Source organism: Acyrthosiphon pisum, chromosome A2 (genome assembly GCF_005508785.2).
Source record: "Acyrthosiphon pisum isolate AL4f chromosome A2, pea_aphid_22Mar2018_4r6ur, whole genome shotgun sequence".
In the NCBI taxonomy this organism is placed as follows: Eukaryota; Metazoa; Arthropoda; class Insecta; order Hemiptera; family Aphididae; genus Acyrthosiphon; species Acyrthosiphon pisum.
Window position 1 is genome coordinate 92,899,173 of NC_042495.1, and position 19,888 is coordinate 92,919,060.

General features: G+C 27.3%; 1 protein-coding gene and 1 non-coding gene across 4 annotated transcripts; both read right to left on the minus strand.

The window, feature by feature from the left end:
- Nucleotides 1-1,692: 1,692 nt before the first annotated feature.
- On the minus strand, nt 1,693-17,117 carry LOC100573864 (ras guanine nucleotide exchange factor P). 3 transcript variants are annotated; one of them, XM_029490951.1, is made up of 15 exons: nt 16,848-17,117; nt 16,689-16,776; nt 16,456-16,628; nt 13,327-13,525; nt 12,784-13,221; nt 10,898-11,084; nt 9,994-10,397; nt 9,200-9,269; nt 7,743-7,864; nt 7,524-7,670; nt 6,556-6,737; nt 6,343-6,493; nt 6,047-6,265; nt 4,903-4,982; nt 1,693-2,055 (listed from the first exon to the last, which is right to left on the minus strand). In XM_029490951.1, the coding sequence occupies exons 4-15, from the start codon at nt 13,510-13,512 to the stop codon at nt 2,031-2,033; spliced, it is 2,211 nt and encodes a 736-aa protein (XP_029346811.1). In that variant the 5' UTR covers nt 13,513-13,525; nt 16,456-16,628; nt 16,689-16,776; nt 16,848-17,117; the 3' UTR covers nt 1,693-2,030. The 3 variants fall into 3 exon arrangements, with proteins under 3 accessions (XP_029346811.1, XP_029346809.1, XP_029346810.1); XM_029490949.1 differs by having other exon boundaries at nt 16,456-16,776; XM_029490950.1 differs by lacking the exons at nt 16,456-16,628; nt 16,689-16,776; nt 16,848-17,117 and adding an exon at nt 14,688-15,701.
- TRNAL-AAG lies at nt 4,624-4,705 on the minus strand. The gene has a single exon. It is a non-coding gene; the product is annotated as a tRNA-Leu (tRNA).
- Nucleotides 17,118-19,888: the final 2,771 nt, after the last annotated feature.

A 19,888-nucleotide genomic window follows, 5' to 3' on the forward strand; every position in this document is an offset into this window, starting at 1 on the left:
GGTACGGGGTTACCCCGCGAAATGTTTGTCCACTTCACCGCTCATCTAAACTTTGAATATTTATAACTCATAAACTACTCACCTGAAATTCGATTTTCATGTATCAAAATACTAAGAAAAATATTCTGTATATAGATAGATTAGACCTCTGGGCAGAAGTAGGCTAATTTAAAAAGGAAGAGGACCTGAGGACCAATCCCGGGAAGTACTCAAACAGGGATTTTGAGATTTCCGATGGATTTTTTTATTTATAAATGGTTGCCATGGGTTTTAAATCTATTATAATAATAATTATTGGTTGCCGGGCAACAAAGTTTACGGGATCCGGTGACCGGTAGTAGAAAATATTATCAAGGCCGTAACTGAAAGCAAATTTCATGGCAAATTTTTTTTATTTTAGATACTGGACATTTATCATTTTCACGCTCATAATATTAAACATTTTTTATTCTCGATATTACTGCTTTAACGAAAATATAAAATTATTCTTAGTACAATAATAGTCAATAAACAATATTGGCTGTTGGAAAATATCGAAGGGGGGACTTGGTGAAGGAGATTATAAGATGTCGTCCCACCGCGATCGTTGTGCCACGGGTTTTCCTTGAAGATCTGTCTCAAACGATCGGATAGATCATAAACGAAGGAGCTGAAGTACTAGTATAAAAATCATAAGTTCAATTCAACGATGACAAATCGGTGACTGTTTTAAAATTATGTATATTGTATACAGTAACAAAAAACTAGCACGGGCCACGAAAATATCGTTTTTGTTAATTTGTTCAGAGATCCGTTTCCGCGGCTCCTAACCGTACTTGGACAACCGGTTATCAGTATACGGTGAAAAAAAAACAATATATATTTTTGTACTTTACAATGATCTGAGAAAATTTTATTTAAATAAAAAAAATACATAATAATATAAGTATTGATATACGCGATTATGAAATATAAGTTCCAATAACGTCATAGGTACAATGTCATATTATGTATCAAACAAATAATAATATTATAAGGTTAAACGTTAAACCGTTTAATAGTTGAGGTATTTATTATATAGTGATAATATCATTATATAATATATACTATGATAATACAATTATATTATAAAATTAATTTTAGTGATGTTATGACGTCGTCGCAGTACACGAAAAACACATAGGTTTAGCCACGTATTGTTAAACTCTGCGCGTTCAATTTATGGCAATCGTAAACCAAACAATTATAAATACGATAATATTTATGATAGCACGTATAGCAGGCATACTAATATTATGTTCTATGGCAAATGCGAATAATATACAGATGTCCATATCCCGTATGCACTCCAATACAGTTATATTATATAAGGCATAAACTGTATACTAGCCCAAGAAAAAACGATTATGTTATATACAAATGGTTTTTGTTTTTATTTTTAAAAACATTGCGAATTGTATTAAATTTCGTAGACATAAATCTTAAACAAACAATAGCTGTAGAGACATCGCGAATAAATCGTACACGCACATAAACTACGTCATGTTATATACGGCACTGACGACGAAATAATAATATAATATACAATGGCTCGTTTTTAATGGTGGCGGAGTGGTGGGATTATTATTAGCACGCGTACATTATCGAGTACATGGGTGGGCGGTACGCACAACAATTTTTTTTCACGTTTTTAACAAGTACAAAACGGGTCCCGTATTATGTTTATATTTTTAATATGTATCGGGTACGGGAGTGTGTACTCGTGGTAATGAATTACATTTAAAAATGTGACTACAACAAATGCTTATTGGTCAGCTGAAAGAAAAACTTGAAAAACAATATAAAAATATTACAGAACTTAATGAAAACCTTACAAAAATAGTTAGTATGATATTAAAAGCTAAAAGTAATTAAATAAAAATGAGGTATTCATAACAGTTATAACTTATTATTATAAGTTGAATAATAAAACCATCTGCGGAGAATTGAATAACTCGCAGCAGCATCATAGAATATCTTGTTTGTTAAAAGTTGTCTTGAAGTCTATTTTCTCAAGTATTCAAGTGACATGCAGTTCTGTGAAAAAGTCAAAACCATTAACAAAAGGTTTTCATTAACATTTTATAAAAATCACTACAATATATACAGGAATAAAAGAGGGTAAGTGAATGTCACTCTGCTGTACGGTAAGTACAAGTGGGTCACTGTAATGGATGGTGTTAAATTTGAATTCAATGATACTATACCATTGTATACGAAAAACAGTTCTGAGCGGAGGAAGTTTGTCAGCCTAGGATATTTTATATTATATTTATATTGTTATTACTAATATGGTAGCCACCATAAGTCAAACTAATATGATTTAAATATTATTCAAAAATGATCAGTACAATCACTAAATTATCCAACATCCTTTTTCAAAGCATGCCCTACCAGAAAACTATAACTAACCACCAAAAAAACACCACTGTCTATTGAAAAGTTCATTCAATGGAATATCAGTGGTTGCTATAAACGTTTTATCGGCATTAAACGCATTATCTAAGATATCCAACAGGAAATATTATTTTTCGAGAAACCAAACAGTAAACGAATCACGAATAAATATTACTATTACATAAACCAAATTGTAAATGTAAATTCATAAATGTATTTATTATACAACCAATGGCCTGTATGTTGCCGCGAGTTAATTAATAATAATAAAAAAAAATAATATATTCCTATACTTGTAGGTAAAATCGGGCTGTTTTGAAACCGGTGCACACTACACGGTGCATCACAGATTATACTATCAAACATTATCACAGCGGTTGAGAGTTAAATACTAATAATAATAAATAATGTTAAAAATGTTATTTTTGATGACTAATTTTTGGAAATATTCTTCAAAAAAATTATCGAATAGATCTCCATCTCTCCATCTATTTTTCTATACGGTCAGTCAGTATATGTTATATTAGTAGGCTATTGTAGTATATCATTTGATGATATTTTGTGAACAAAGTTATTTATTTACCTATTTACGTGGAACCATGTTTTAAATTTTCAATCCTTAGCTATAAAAGTTGAACATTTTATACATTTTTAACAACAAAATCATTTTAGATTCTGAGCGGAACGATGAATAGGAGATATTGATTTACAATTATTTGTTTTGATTTTTTTTTTTTTGGGGTCTGTCATTACCATTTGGGGCAGTAACACTGCTTCGATTTTCCTCAAGACTTTACCAGTATTATGTTTGATGGAAAAGTGAAGGTAGTTTTTTAAAAGCGCAGTGAAAAACAAAACAATAATAAAATCAAGAAAAAACGGTAATTTTTACGCAAAGTCGGTTTTCGACAAAATCGATTTTGTTTTTGGTGTAAATCTAAAACAAATAACCGTAGATAGATTAAATTTTCACTGTTTGTATTAGCATTTATTATACACCATAATACTTTCAAAATTATTTGTGTTTTAAGTGGTTTACGGACATATTTAGATTCCATTTTTTTTTTTAGTTTTTTTTTCTATTAATGTCAACAAAATCGCTTGAAAATGTAATACAAGGCTCCTATTATATTGTTACAATAACAGTTGAAAAATATTAAAAATACAGTCACAATTTTTTTATAAGCATTTAATGTTCGAATTTTGACAAAATACGTAAAGATCTAGAAAATGTGGAAATTATTTTGAGTAAGAAATTCTTGAAAATTAATCAAGATTCCCCATAAGTTTGTCTACTTTTATCAAAAAAAATAATGTCTACCTGAAAGTCAAAATAAATTTTCATGAACGTTTAAAGTTAAAATTTTTACAAGATTGGTTATTCATATTCGATTTTTCATGTATAGCGATTTCTTATTTTGCTGTAATTAAAAAACGAATAACTATAGATACTTTAAATTTACACCATATGTTTATTTTATCAATTTCTATACTTTATAAAATTTTCAAAATATTTCTACTATACCTTAAATCTTAGATGTAAAAATAAAATATTTATGAAATTCTAACTCAAAATAATTTGCACATTTTCGCGATTTTTACGTATTTACTATTTTGTCCAAATTAGAACTTTCACTGCTTATAAAAAAAAGTTATGACTGTATTTTTAATATTTTTTAACTGGCATTGTAACAATATATTAGGAGACTTGTACTAAATTTTCAAGTGATGTTATTGACATATATAGAAAAAAAACTAAAACATTTGGAATAAAAATTTCCCTAAGCCGCTCAAAATATTTTTAAAATGTAATCGTATTTAAAAAATTACAACACAAACATGCAGTGAAAGTACGGTGCCTATCTTATACGGTTGGTAGATACATGCATTTGTTTTAGTTACACTTACACCACAAACCATATCGATTTTGAAAAAGTTAAAACGATTATAATAATGTAGGTAGTAGGTTTAGTACCTACTTATAATTATTTTATAGAATTAGATGGAATTACAATTTACAATGAATTATTGTAGAGTACATTATTAGTGAGGTTTGGTTAGGATGATACTTGTTTGATAAATTTAAGTAAAACAGCACGGGTTTTTTTTCGATAAAAAATATTCACCACCAATTATTGAAAAATTATATAAAAGTAAATTCAAAAATAACATGAAATTTTAAGAGCAAAAAAATTAGAAAAAAATTTGTGGCAGCGGTGGGATTCGAACCCACGCCTCCGAGGAGACTGGTGCCTTAAACCAGCGCCTTAGACCGCTCGGCCACGCTACCCCCGTTATATCAACGTGGAATAAAGGGTTATTTAACCAGACGTATTGTGAAAATAACATTAAACTAAATAAAACAATGTATTATCAATAAAAACATGCCTGGCCAGTTAAACAAAACAATTTAAATGAATTGATTTGTCTTTATTCTTTAGTGATTAAATATATGTAGTATACTTAAAAAAATAGATAGGTACTTACAAATCGTAGTTGATATTTTGTAGTGAATCATTAGGTTTATATTGGAACAAGGTGACATGTAAGATTTGGTACTGTTTACTCTAAATAAAAAGGAATATAATTAATATAATTGTTATTTATTTAGTTATTGTATGTATTATGTCAACTGAAGTTTGGTTTTAAAATGGTGTATTCATAGGTGTAGACATTTTCAAGTCAGTTGCAAACATTTTATCAGGGTCATTTTTATACAAACGCTCACACCTCACAGGACCATTTAGATATAACTCATAATTTATAATCTTTATGACTTATGTATACTAAATATTACAATTTATGATATATTCATACATTATATTAATCTTGGGTGTGACAGGAAGATCTGACAAATCCAATAACTTTTGTTTTGAACAATATTTTTTAATTTTTTTTTTTTTTGTACATATCATTTATTGACATTTGCGTTACATGACATGGATGATACTATAAAATATTTTATTATTTAATATAGAAAATAAAAATGAAAAATTGAAAAATAGCCAATTTGTAAATCTAGTTTTAAGAATCAATTGTAAAAACATTTCTGTCATATTTTTTTTAAAAAAAATTAGATTTTAACAAGTACTAACCTACATACATACAATTTTTCACAAAATATTTTAAAAAATGTATACTTTTTGAATTTAAAATGTATTTTACAACTGAATAAACTTTATTTAACAAAATTAATGAAACATCAAAAAATATTTAAAAATAAACAACACAACTTAAATAAATGTTTTTAGTCAAAATTTTTCTAAAAACCAGATTTACAAATTTTCTAAAAAGAATTACATTAGATTTAAATTTTTTTATTATCAATATTAAAAAATAAAAAATGTTATGATACAAATTATAAATTATATAAAAAAAAATTTAAAAAAATTGATTGAAACAAAAGTTATTTAATTTGTCAGATCTTCCTGTTATACCCTGCATTTCACTGTTTTAATATTATATCTAAATTATATACTCAGGCCCGGTTTAAGGCAGTGTAGGCTAAATCCTACATATGACATGTGATTTAGGGGCACAGTTCACAAAACGTTTTTTTAAATAATACTTTTTTTGATACCCCCTAGTATGCCTGTGTCTGGTGTCTTATTATTGTAATTATAAAACTTACGAATATAAAATGATCATCAACCATAACCAAAACCTGCTTATTAATATTAATGATTTCTAAAAATGCTTTTGTAACTTCTGGTGCAATCGAATCAAGTTCATTATAACCAGTCAAACAACAATGGATTGCTTGACAAGGTAAACTACAAAATGTATAATTCAAAAATCTTAATTCAGTTTTGGGTATATTATCAACAATTCCATAGTCCACATGAATTACCTAATAAACATTATTCATAATATACATATTGTAAGCATATAAATATAAAATTAATTTTTTTTCAATGTGACACTTACTTCAACAGTGGTTGAATTTACTTTTAAAACTTTAATTCGATACCACTCTTTTAGATTCGAAAATGAAGAATAAGATGTTGCATAAAATAAACCTGGTAATATTTGGTTTGGTTCAACAAAATAATTGTTACTTTTAGTTTCATAAGTAGATCTAGAAAAAAATGAAGAATAAATAAAATAGTAAATGGTTACTATTGTTTTTAGAATATTTACTTCATTTGAATCATTAAACAGTCCAAAAGTTCCATAGGTTCCAATTGTAAATAAAATAAACTTGGATTATATGTATAAGCCAACAGCATTTTTTTTTTGTCCTGATTAAAATACAATATTGGCTGTTCTATAATTGTAGTAATTGTTTCATCATTTAAACAAATGTTTTTAAACAAGCAATTCTGAAAATATTATATCATTTAGTTAAAGGTAAATGTATTCAGAACACCCACAAGTTTTCTTCTGTCTTACAGAAACATAACACAGTAAATGTACATGTAAAGTCATTCTATCATTGAAGTTAAGTCTTATTTTACTGAGATAATAGATGCAGGTACATTCAGGGTTGGGCAGTATCTTTGATACAATTATATGAAATATTGAGTATTTCATAAAAGAATTTTATCGAAAGATACTCGATTAAAATAATTAATGTGATTCAATTCTGCTTTTCAATCAAATTAACAATCAAAATTAATATTTATTTTACGAATACAAATTGTATAAGTTATATCTGTGATACACGTACATTGAATGGGACTTTACGTCTCTACTGTACGTTTGTACCTAATTAGAAATCTGTAATTTATACATGTATAGTCTACCTTTCCCGTGACTGCGATAAAATAGGTATTACTTAACGAAGTGGGTATCCCCACAATAATAAATATATTTTTTAAAAACCTGTGACTAATTTTATTCAAGTGTATCGAGTATCTAGTATCGTGATACTTCAAAACCAAGTAACTTGTCCAACCCTGGGTACATTTATAGATAGAGTATATAAGTCAATAGTCATATTATAAGTTAAATCTACTTTGTATTATAACCAAATTAGCCTAATGAGGCAAGTACAATTGTTTTACGCCTGAAGATAAAAATAACAAAATATGTGGTTGTTGTGTCCTCTTTGTTTTATGTATTCTAAGCTTCAATGATTAAAACTTCAACCAAACTTGTGTATTTACATTGTCGATTTCTAAATCCTTTTTTTCACACAATTTTAAGTAATCTTTGGTGTACAATATATTATTTCGCACTTCAATAATTTGATCTAATACCTCTAACATTTGTTTAATTAATGAAAAATCGAAACCAACAGGATTGTACAATTGCTAAAACCAACAAAAAATAAATATTAAGAAGACACAAACTGATATAGTATTGAAATTATAGTATAAACTTACGGTATAAATGAACTTAAAATTCTCAATATTCACACCTTTACAGTAAACTTTGAATATTCTCTCAATATTTAACTTCATTAATTCAGGAATACGACCTTTTTTTCCATTCAATGTTATTGAATCTATGTTTGAAAATAAAAATTAATTGATATAGGTATTAAATAATATTATACATTAAATAAATAAGTATCAGCATTATTATAGTTTATTTAATAGTATTTATTTTTATATTTATGCAATATATTATGTATAAGTTAGAAGTTCTGCTAATGAGTATTTTTTACACTTCCAAAACATGTAAAGTAACTAAGATCACGCTGTAATAATACAGTTTTGTAATACATAGTATAAAATAAGATTAAGTTAACATAATTAATTAACTAACAAATTAACAAATAGCTTTTAAATAGTTGAAACCAATTAATATTACATACACAAACATTTAAACTCAGTAATCGTTCATATTACTTATGTAATGATAGTACACAGAGAATAATGCGTCTCATTAATTCAGAACCCAATCTTTTAGACTATAAGCCTTAATGAAAACCATAATATCAAACATGAAGATCTTAGTTCAGGACCACAATAAATGTTTGCTTTAATTTATTTTATCTTTATGTACATTATACATTGCTGTTAATAAATTATACATTATATATTATATATATATATATGTTATCTTTAAACAATAATTAAAACTTGGGAAATTGCCATCAGGCGTTGATTTATACAAAATAAAAATAAGATAAAATATTTATTAAGAAACAAGCATTTAATGTGATTTTGAAAATAATAATATAGCACAAAACGTTTGGTGAATAATGTCAAAATCACTAATAAAAGCTTTTAATACTTATAATTAATAAATAAATAACTATTGATAATCAATTCAATAGTCTATATTACTTCACACTATACTCTATTCAGAATAAGAATTTCCAACTTCGCACACGCAACTGAACCGCCAGGAGCAGTCAAACCCCCCTGGCGAGTATCAGCTGCGCTGTGATTGGTCACCAGCTATCGACGGCTGCTGTCACCTGTCGGTATCTTATATGTATACACCTGCGTGGGCGGCGCTACAAAAATTATGGCCAACTGATGGTAACAGACATGCGCGAACAAGACGAGTTTTCATCAAACGAGTGGGAATTCTTATTCTGAATAGAGTATACCAGAATATGAAATCTTACATCTAAAATAGTTTTCCATTTAAAGAATTAAAAAGCATAAAAAAAATAAAATATTATAAAATCAATTTGCTTAACAGCTCTTTTAGTTATTTTTAACTTGTTGGAAATTCAACCTGGTCTTCAATAAATTGTATGCATAGATGAATACACAACTCTCAAGCCCAAAATATATTATAAAGAAACCTAACGTCATACTTAAAAGGATTAAATGAAAACAGATACTTAAGAATTTGTATAAATCAATAAAACAACTATACTTACCATTATTATTTTTCTTTGGAGTAGAATGCAGAAATGAATTTGAATTGTTTAAAGAATTATCACCGTTCATCTAAAAATATTACTTTTTTTTTATATAAGCAAAATTGTTGATAAAATGATTACTTTAAACATAGGTGCAACTAGTGTTAACATTCTGGGGATGGGCTACAGCCCACCTTATAAAACTATTAATTTTAAATAATCTTATATCTTATAAGCTTATATCCTATAACTTTGAAAGGAACGTTTGGCAAATACAGTATAATATATAATAATAAATTGTTAATACTTGACAAAAATATTTTAAATTAGTGAATTTAAAACTTAGCTTCTAATTTTAAAAATCTTAATTAAACCTAACTGAATGCATAGTATTCAACTATGAGAAAATGAAAATCTACCAAACATTAAATAAAATTTTGCATAATAATACACAAATAAAATTAATTAATGCCCCTTCATTTGCCTCTAACTAAATATTCAGACTTCAAATTAAAAACCATTCATGAAGAAATAAAATTATTTAATAACTAAATTTAATCTTTTTTAAAAATAAATAATTTTTTATTTTATATTCCTCTAAAAACTCCCATATTAAGATAGATATTTGAACCAAAAATGTATGTTGGATTTTCTTAATGTTTTTGTTTGAGTCAATAATTATTAAATACTTTTAATATAAATAAGAAAGCCATAATTTTGTCTTTCATACTAAAAATGTATTTAAAAAAAAATATTATATCTATATTATATTTAAACAAACTGATAATGTACATTTTATATTTCATACTTACAGAAATAGAACACGATTGCGATTTTTTTTCATTTACAAGGCTTGATTCAACACTTTTATTTTTTCTAATTTCTGATTGTTTTTTTACATATTCAATATTTTTTATTAAATTAGCTTTAGCAATATCAGAGTTTTTATCTGTATTATTAAAACCACTTTGAAATGGTCTCATCAAACTTTGATTTTTACACATTTCTATATATTCAGTTGAAAGTTCAATTGATACATTTCTTTTACTATTCATTCCATTATTACTATCATGTTTATTTTTACTATGGGGTGTAACTTCTTTAAGTTCATCAATTGTTAACCGCGCATACAGTTCAGATACTACATTTTGAGCATTACATTCATATGATGGTATATTTGGTAGCGAATCTGGTTCTGAAGGCTTAATGTGTGCATCTGTAAAATAAAATGAATTAATATACTTCACAACAATATAATATATTATATTACAATGTACATAATATGCATTTCAACATTAAAATAATTATAAATGATAATTAATGACAACTTAACAACTATTTTTAACTAGCGATCCTGGTGTTAAACATTGGAGTGTAACTAGGCGGCCAGGTTATAAAATAGGCCGCCAATTCAGTTTCTGGAGTTTAACACTAAGTTTGCTAGTAAATTAGCGCAGAATATTTTGTACCGCAGTAAGCGGTCTATAGTATTTATAATCAATACTAAAATTATTGTTTTTATTATCATAAGTTAATTTAAAACATAAACACATAAATTAATTTGTACTACTAATAATAATAGTAATTAAAATTAAAATCGCATTCTTTTCTGAATGATCTAAAACATTGCTTTCCAAGCACAATATTTGTTAAGTTCATCAAAGAATTAATAAATAAAACTAAACAGTACTATTTATACTCAATGTTAATAAGTACCTGTATCGTGGTGTACCCGTTGTATATTAGATTTAAAGTAAAGTGAATTTTTTAAAGAAACGTCTTCATCATTTATATTTAAAAAACCTTTTACTCGATCTTTTAAATCATGCATACTATGTACGTCCATAACTGAATAGTCAGGATGCTTTTGTACTATCTGCTTTAATTTATTTAAAGTTATCGGCTGGAAAAAAGACATAAGTTAGCATAAACCCTGAAGAACTGAACTAAAAATAATTTCTACTATAGATTTAAAATGATGGCATAACCATGTTAACAATATTAATAGTTTATAAAATTAAATGTGTTATAATTTAAGTTAAGTGCTTTAAATACTATTAAGTACCTATAAATAATGTATAGGCAATTACTAATTATAATTATGATGTATTAGATAATTTTCTTGCACATATTCATAATTAAAAATTTTGATTTATATTTTAACCAGCTGTTAAGAAACAATAATGAAAAGTTAAAACCTAGTAGAAAGCAAGATTAGGATTTTTCATTAGTTATAACTCAGGCTCGGATGTTTATGAAATTGCAAATTTTTTTCTATTTGTCCAATTTAATGCTAACCTAGATACAAATTTAATTCACATTCTACTGAATCAAATAATACTATTTTTACTTTGCATATTTTTGCATATTTAAAGGTTTTGTAACACAGTTACAAATTTTATCAAATTAAAAAAACCATAGTAGGTCAGTGTAACGCTAATAATGTAATAATTAATAAATAATAAATAATAATGTAAATTAAAGTAAATAAAACGTTATGTAAATTTAAAAAATGTATTTTAAATTGTAGTAAAAAAATAATAAATAAAAATAACTACTAGGTAATAAAAATATTATATTTTTGTATTATGAATTAAAAAAAAAATTTTTGTGCATATTTTGGTGTTTTTACTATAATATATTATGATATTTTAATTGCATATTTCATAATTTTTTAGTGCATAAACATCCGAGCCCTAGTTATAACTATATTTAAATCACTACTAATACTAAATACTACTAATTTTTAGTTTCTACTGCAACATATAATAATATATTAAAATAATTAAGAAAAAAAATATCCACAATAACGTATATAATGGATCATCATAATAATATACTATATTCAAGTAAATAAACATGTAATTGCTAAGATGAGATCAGGCAATAATAGACAGTAATAATATATTTCTTAACTTGAATATAGAATAGATTGATTTCATTTATACTAATATAATATCTTGTAATTATCTGTTTTATTTAATTAGTAAAGCACTAACATATTATATTTAATTTTGATTTATTTAATGTATAGTCACTAGTCACTATACTATACTCCGTTCCACGAGAGAGTGCGACTGGGTGGCGACTAAAACATGTTCATTTTTGCACATCCCCCCCAGTCATTGTTGCCTACTGTTATATTTGTCGATCACCATAGTACTATTGTCGACCGACATTGCTTTAATATACAGAGTGGTTACTGGTGTAATCATGTTTATTATTATTACATTTTTATGGTAGTTTTAATAATAAAAATAAATTATACTTATTTCATAAAAATAACTTCTATACTGATATATTATAATGGTTAGTTGCGGTTAATATTTGTGGTGCGTTACTTGAGCCACTGTAAACAGATAGTGGACGCCCCATGGTGGGGGAAATTTGGTCTCGTGACGTCAGCTCTAATTCATTTTGATGCGCGTGGCGGTCGCACTCTTTCGTGGAACGGAGTATATAGTGTATACTTCAGTCAAAATAGAAAAATAAGCTTTTAGTAGGCATGTTGTGCAATAAGAAGACAATAATAATTTAATAAATGACTGTTTTTCTGTCTCATGACAGTTGAAACAAATTATTACTATAATACAAAAAGTTACCATTTGATTTTCAATTATGTATCTTTCTATATTAGAACGTAAGTTATCCGTCACATAACCATAACTGGAATTGGCTTCATGGCTAGTACCATTTCTATTCATATCAGAATGACTTTTACTAGATGATGAATATGACTGGTTTAATTGATTAGAACTTATAGAAGAATTATTGGATCTACGATAGTCACTTCTAATATTTTGATAATTGTTGTTCGAATAATTGTTGGTTTTAGTAGGCATCCTTTGATTATAAGAGTTACGTCCAGAAAAATTGTTATTTCTATTATGATTTTGATGTACTATTCGATTATTCATGTTTGATTTGCCTTTCTTTTTTCTAGTATTTGTTTTTTGCTTAACAACAAGCATTCTTAAATGGTTAGTCTTATCGCCAACGACAAGAGATAACATAGATGATTCATTTGCATTTGGAGGGACCTAACATAAAAATAAAAATATATATATTCATTAGTTAGTATTTATTTTTCACAATAAATAAAAAAATTATAAATTACATTTACAAAATAATTATTTTATTCTTACAGTTACAACATCGGTCATATTTTTGAGCAATTCAATAACTGAACTAAAACCTAAACTTCTATAAGGTAAGTTACATCCTTCTTGTTCAAGATAATCTCTTTGAAGCTGTGAAATACTGAGTGGTTTTTGCGAACTGGTTAACAGGCTCCTTACATTGATTTTGACTTCATTTAAATCCATTGCCATGATTATACGAGATCTAATTTATAAGATATTAAAATAGGATAGAAAAGCATTATTATAACATATAATTTTTAAAAAATATTAAATGTAACACAAGAATACCTTGTTTTAAAATTTAGTCTAAAAGTAAAACTGTACTTAACATTTACTGCCATTTTTATGATATTTGGAAATTTACCACTCAAAAATGTTTTATCGATATCAGACATTCTATACCCAATATTTTTAGTACACACACACTGAGCACAATGAGTGACGACTACAGCCTTAGTAAAGTTGTTGTCTTGAGTAAGTTATCATTAATTTAATAGTTGGATAGAATAAAAGAAATAAGTTTAATCGAAGTAACACAATTTAAAATCAAAGTTGACAATTAAATTGTTTTTCATATAAAATGTATGAACAGTCTGAGATATATATGTGTGCAATAAAAAGAACAATTATAATAAAGGTAGTATAATAACTTACTAACTAACTAACCTTACAGACGAGTCTAAACCAACAATTATAAAATATCAACACCATTCTCATAATTCTGAAGCTGAAGTATGCAATGAAAGTAAATATAACAAACAATTTTTGTATTACTTCTAAAGTTTACGCGAGAAGTGATTAAACTAACAAAAGAAGCTGCTTGTTTAATGCCAAATAAAAATAATGTTAAAAGAAATTTAAGGAGAATTTGTAATAATGCATATCCAACAATTTCTTCGAAAGAATATGACGTATTAAAAGGCAGTGGACAATGACGGAAAGACTTCATTAGGAACATTTTTTATCAATCAATTAACAGTCATGTAATTTTTGTCCAAAAGGACTTTATCAAAATATGTGGGTATTTACTTCAAGTAATTTATAAAATAAAAGGTACTCGTGTACTAAATATGCTACCTACCGTAAAATGCTACCTACCAAAAAACTGTACACGTGCAGTATGCAGTACACCTACAGGAAAATATGGCATACCTACTCATCTGTGTGTTATAGACATAGTTTTATTTTATTTTATTTTATTATGGGAAAGTACCTGTGGCTTGAGTTATTTAGATAAACAACATATTATAACGGTCTTCGTAATAGTATAATAGCTAGATATAAATTATATATTTATACTGGTAACTACCTGGTTAATTATCGGTAAATATCCACCAAGCCCTATAATAACTTTAATAACTTACTTTTAGATATTAAATTAATTAATTTTGTGTTGCGTCCTTCCACCTTGCAGTGTTAACCACTTAACTCACTTAAGCAATATATATGTAAAACAGTCAACCAAAAGAAAATTCTGACGGTCAATATTTTAAACACAACACGACAATTGTCAATATATTTGAAGTTTTCTGGGATAATGTAAACAGAGCATAACAATATATAACGTATTAAAATACTTAACAATGATGATCATCAATATATTAAAAACATTTTAGTTAAATAAATTGTTATTTATCACTTTATCAGTATGTAAAACAGGTAAACACTCTTAAACTTTTTTGGTGAGTAGCATACTAACGAAGTAGAAAAACTAAGAATTGGTTAAGGGGAGTATGTGGGCGAAGCCCCCCACGAGTCTGCGTTGAATAATTTTGCACTTGAAACGCAGTTTCTAAATTGTTGGATTGAGCTCCTCTACTTAATAATTCCCAATTTGAGCACTGATTCACTTAAGTAGAATGTATACTGGCAATGAAAAACTTCATTACTAATACTAATAATCTAATTTTATTTACTGTATTGTCAATTATTGTCCTATAATATGTAAAATTCCTAGGTGTCAAATATCCCAGATTCGTTTTTAATGACCCTATGAGTTTTACATGAATCTAGACAAAATGTTTCAAATAATAAAAATGCTCATAAACATACTAAAAAATTATGATAAGAATGTAACACAAATAAAACAATGTTCTCATTATGTAACACATGTATGGGTCGAAAAAAAATTGCAAATCAAATGTGTCCCATATTCAGTGTTATGGCATTTAAGAGGATGTTACACAAACATTTGTAATCTCCGTCTTACAAATGTGTAGCGTAGCAAATAATGCGCTCCACAGATCACTTTAACAGTGTTAGTTTAAAAATTAGAGTGAATTTACCTATTACCTCTTATAAAATTTAAAGGTAAGATTGCTATCTAGGGCATCTCATAGGCTTTTCATTATAATTTAAATTTAAAGCAATATCTGAGTATTTTATATAGGTAGATCTAGACTAATAAGCTAACTACAATTATAAGTTATTGTAAATATAATTATAAACATTATTGTAAACTGTCAATTGTAATTAACATTGTAAAAATACCTGGTGTATTGACACAATTAAATTTATAAAAAAAAAAAAAAAGAGTATTTTAAAAATGTAAATACCTAGTATTTACATCTTAAAACACTCATAACTCGCTTTAAAATTGAAATATAAAAAAAAGCCAATGAGATGTCCTAGATAAAAATCTTATGTTTACATTTTACGATAGGTAAATTGAAAACTCACTCTAATTTTTAAACTAACAGAGTTAAACGTGATCTGCTGAGCGTAAAATTTGGTGTGTTACGCACTTGTAAGACAGATACAACAAATGAATAAAATAACGTGTAACATTCTCTTATTTAAAATATTTAATGGTTTGTTGTGACTTCCTTAAGAATTTTCTGATAAACTAAAATTTGTTGTTGCAAATAACACAAGTAAACACTGCGTACTATTATTTTAAGCCAATTCTGTAATCTCCAAGACAAAATAATATAGAGAAGTATGCCAAACACAAAAATTAAAGCGAAAAGGATATACAAATTAAAAGAGATGTCTTAAAATAATTAAATGCAGTCTCAACCTGTGGTAGTAGCAATAACTTTTATAGTTTTTTTTTTTAAACGTTGAGTTAATTTAATGCTATAAATGGTAATTTAACATTATAAATGACATATAATATAGTATATAACTTACAGATTATTTAAACGATCCAATATGTAAGCTGTTCAGTCTTTGTTCTTACAGCAATCAATGATCATCAAAACAAACGCAAATTGAAAAATTGTGGAACGGCTTCGATGATTACTTCAAATTTCATACTATACAATTTCCCGTTACCTCATCGAGCTTGGTGAAGTCTACTGAGTCTTAGAATTCAAAATAACACGTGTAAGGACGAATATGAGTATGAATCGAGAATTCCTTACAACCATTGATATATTATACGCTGTTACGGTTATAACCATGGATCAAGAAAAATACCGTATTTCAAACCAAGAATCCAGATTCTTAATACTATGAGATCAAAGATATAAACAGATTTATAACTTCAAAAGCGGTATAGGTAATTGTTAATATGTATCAACTTAGTTGTATATTGTAGCGTGGAAGGACTGAATCCCTCGCTTCGTTATCTGTCCGTAAGCATTATTAGGCATTGGCCAACAACCCAGGACGCCAGGTGAGTATTGAGTACCGACTTCGGATTTCAGACTTGCGTAATTGTGTCTAGCGAGTTGTAGTGACTTATAACCTCTGTGGCTCTGTGACTTGTGTCCACGGATATAGATACTATATCCGTGCTTGTGTCCTAGTGAGTTATCACCGCTCACCGGTTTACCGGAATAGCGCCAGCCGCCATGTGGTATGGATCGGCTATGCTATGGAGGTACAATTGTTCTAAGGTTCTCAAGGATCACTACCTTTTGTTCCAAGTCAACTTATTCCAATGATATTAATATCCAAATTTTACCTTTGTTCCTATTTATATTTGTTCAAATACCCATTTGTCGAAAGACATTTGTTCCAATGAACATTTTTTCCATATAAATTTCATCCATGAATTATATCTTTCACATTTACATTTGTTCCGATGAACGTTTGTTCCATAATTTATTTGTTCCACAGGATTTATTACACAAAACATTTAGAACAAATGTCCATTGGCACATAATGGTCTCGGAGTATAGAATAATCAGAAAATAAATGCGTGGAAAAACATTTGAATTAACGGTATATAAAAACCAATAAACATAAGTTCCAATGAATATTTGTTCCAAAAAGTTTTTAGAATAAAAGTTGTAATAAAAGTTTGTAACAAACACAGATATTATATAAAAATATAAGAGATAACTGTTCTTAGATCATATACTAGTATATGATCACATTTTACACTTTTACACATTAAATACGTACATACCAGCACAGATTTGGGCTCAGGTACAGTGGCGTGCTTAGAGGGACGGGGAGATTAGGGGTTATATCCTCCCCCTGATGCCTTTTTTTGCCGACCTGCAGAAACCCACTTATAACAGCTGTTTAGAGCCATCAATTTTTTATTAATTATTAATTTTATTCGTTGAGTCAACAAGCATGGAATTTAATACGAGGCTCTTAATATATTCTTATAATAGCAGTTGAAAAATATATAAATACAGTGACAATTTCTTTTTATAAGCATTTAGTTTGAATTTTGACCAATTACGAAAAAATATTCACGAAAATGTGCAAATTATTTTGAGTTAGAAATTCATAAAAAATTTTATTTTTAAATCTAACTATCTAAGATTTGATAATTTAATACAAGATTCCACATAAGTTTATCACTTTTAACAGAAAAAAAGGTTTACCGGAAAGTCAAATTAAATTTTTATGAGCGTTTAAAGTTCAAATTTTAACATCATTAGATATTCATTCGATTTCTCATGTAGCGATTTTCTCATATTGTATTTTTTTTATATAATATATAACAATACATTTTTATTTGTTTGGTCAAAAAGCATGAAAATAAATACACGGCTCCTAATATATTTTTACAATAGCAGTTGAAAAATATTAAAAATACAAATGCACAATTTTTTTCATAAATATTTAAAGTTAAAATTTCAACAAAATTTATCAAACTTTACATTTTAAATGCGGGTAAGTGGATGTCACTCAGCTGTATAGTAGGTTACAAGTGCGTCAATGTATAATGGATTGTATTAAACTTGAATTCAATGATATATAATAATTTGTATCCAGAATAAAAAAATAAATAAAAACTATTGTAAAACCATTAGCTTCCAAAATGATTTAGAAGTTAAAAATGTATACCTATATATATTAATAATAACAACAATACAAATATAATATACAATATCCTAGGCTGCCAAACCGTATCTGCTAAGAACCGTTTTTTGCACACATATATACCTATCATTGAATTTAAATTTACAGTCATCCAATTGTAGCCTATACTGTACAGCAGAGCGACTTCCACTTATCCGCTTTTTTTTGTTTATTTAAAAAAAAAAATGGCGACCCCTCCATTTAAAATTCCTGGGCACACCACTGTATAGGTAGTACATTTTTAAATATTTTAAATACAATTTATGACTTTTTGAGTGACTATCATGAATTTTTAAATTTTCTTAACATTTCGGGGGGGCTGCAGCCCCTCAGCACCCCCTAGCTACGTCACTGATATTATGATTGTAAAAACGGACTTAATCTTGTTCGTAATTGTAAAGCATGATTAAGGTGATAATAACAATAGTTGCATCCACTGCACTCCACAAATATATACAAATTGTTAAATGTCAGTGGTTGCATCATAGAACCGAACCTAGGTCTTCTCATAGATAATTTAAGAATTCTTATATTGATATTATCTATGAGGTTTCTAGACACAGATGATATTACACAGTCATAACTCATTACTCATAAGTCATAAGTCTTAACTTGAAAAGTTGAAAATATAAACCGGATCACTATATTAAACCTTTATCGCTCTATCACTAAATCTACCTGTATTAAAATAATTTTACCTTTATTCAATTGCATTAATATCCAAAGCACAGATTATATAATAATATTATAGTATAGCTCTGCTTAGAAAGCCTATTTATCTAGACTCTCTAGCTATGCTGACAAGTCGATCTCCCGAGAGAACTTTTTCTTGTCTCAAAAGATTGAAATCTTATCTACAAAACACAATGATTGAGGTATTTTCTGGATATTAAAATAAAAATATATATCAATTTTTTTAACATTTTTTTTTTGGTTTTAGACTCGACTTAATGGCTTAGTTATGTTAGCTGTTCATAAAGAAATTCCACTAACAGCAGAAGAAGTTTTAAATGAATTGATCAAAAAATCAAGAAAACTGATTTTGTTTTTTAATTTTTGAATGTATATTGTATATTTGTATACCTAATAGTTTCTATATTAGCAGTATAATATTTAAATTAATAAATAATCGAATTTGTTGTTGATTAAAAAACAAAAAAAAATGGTCGTTAGGTAAGCTCCTTCAATTTTACTTGAACCCCCCCCCCCAACATAAATTTTCTGAACACGCCCCTGCACACATATACACTATACCTATGGATCCGCACTCTTAATCTTTCCCTATCTTGTCTGTTCT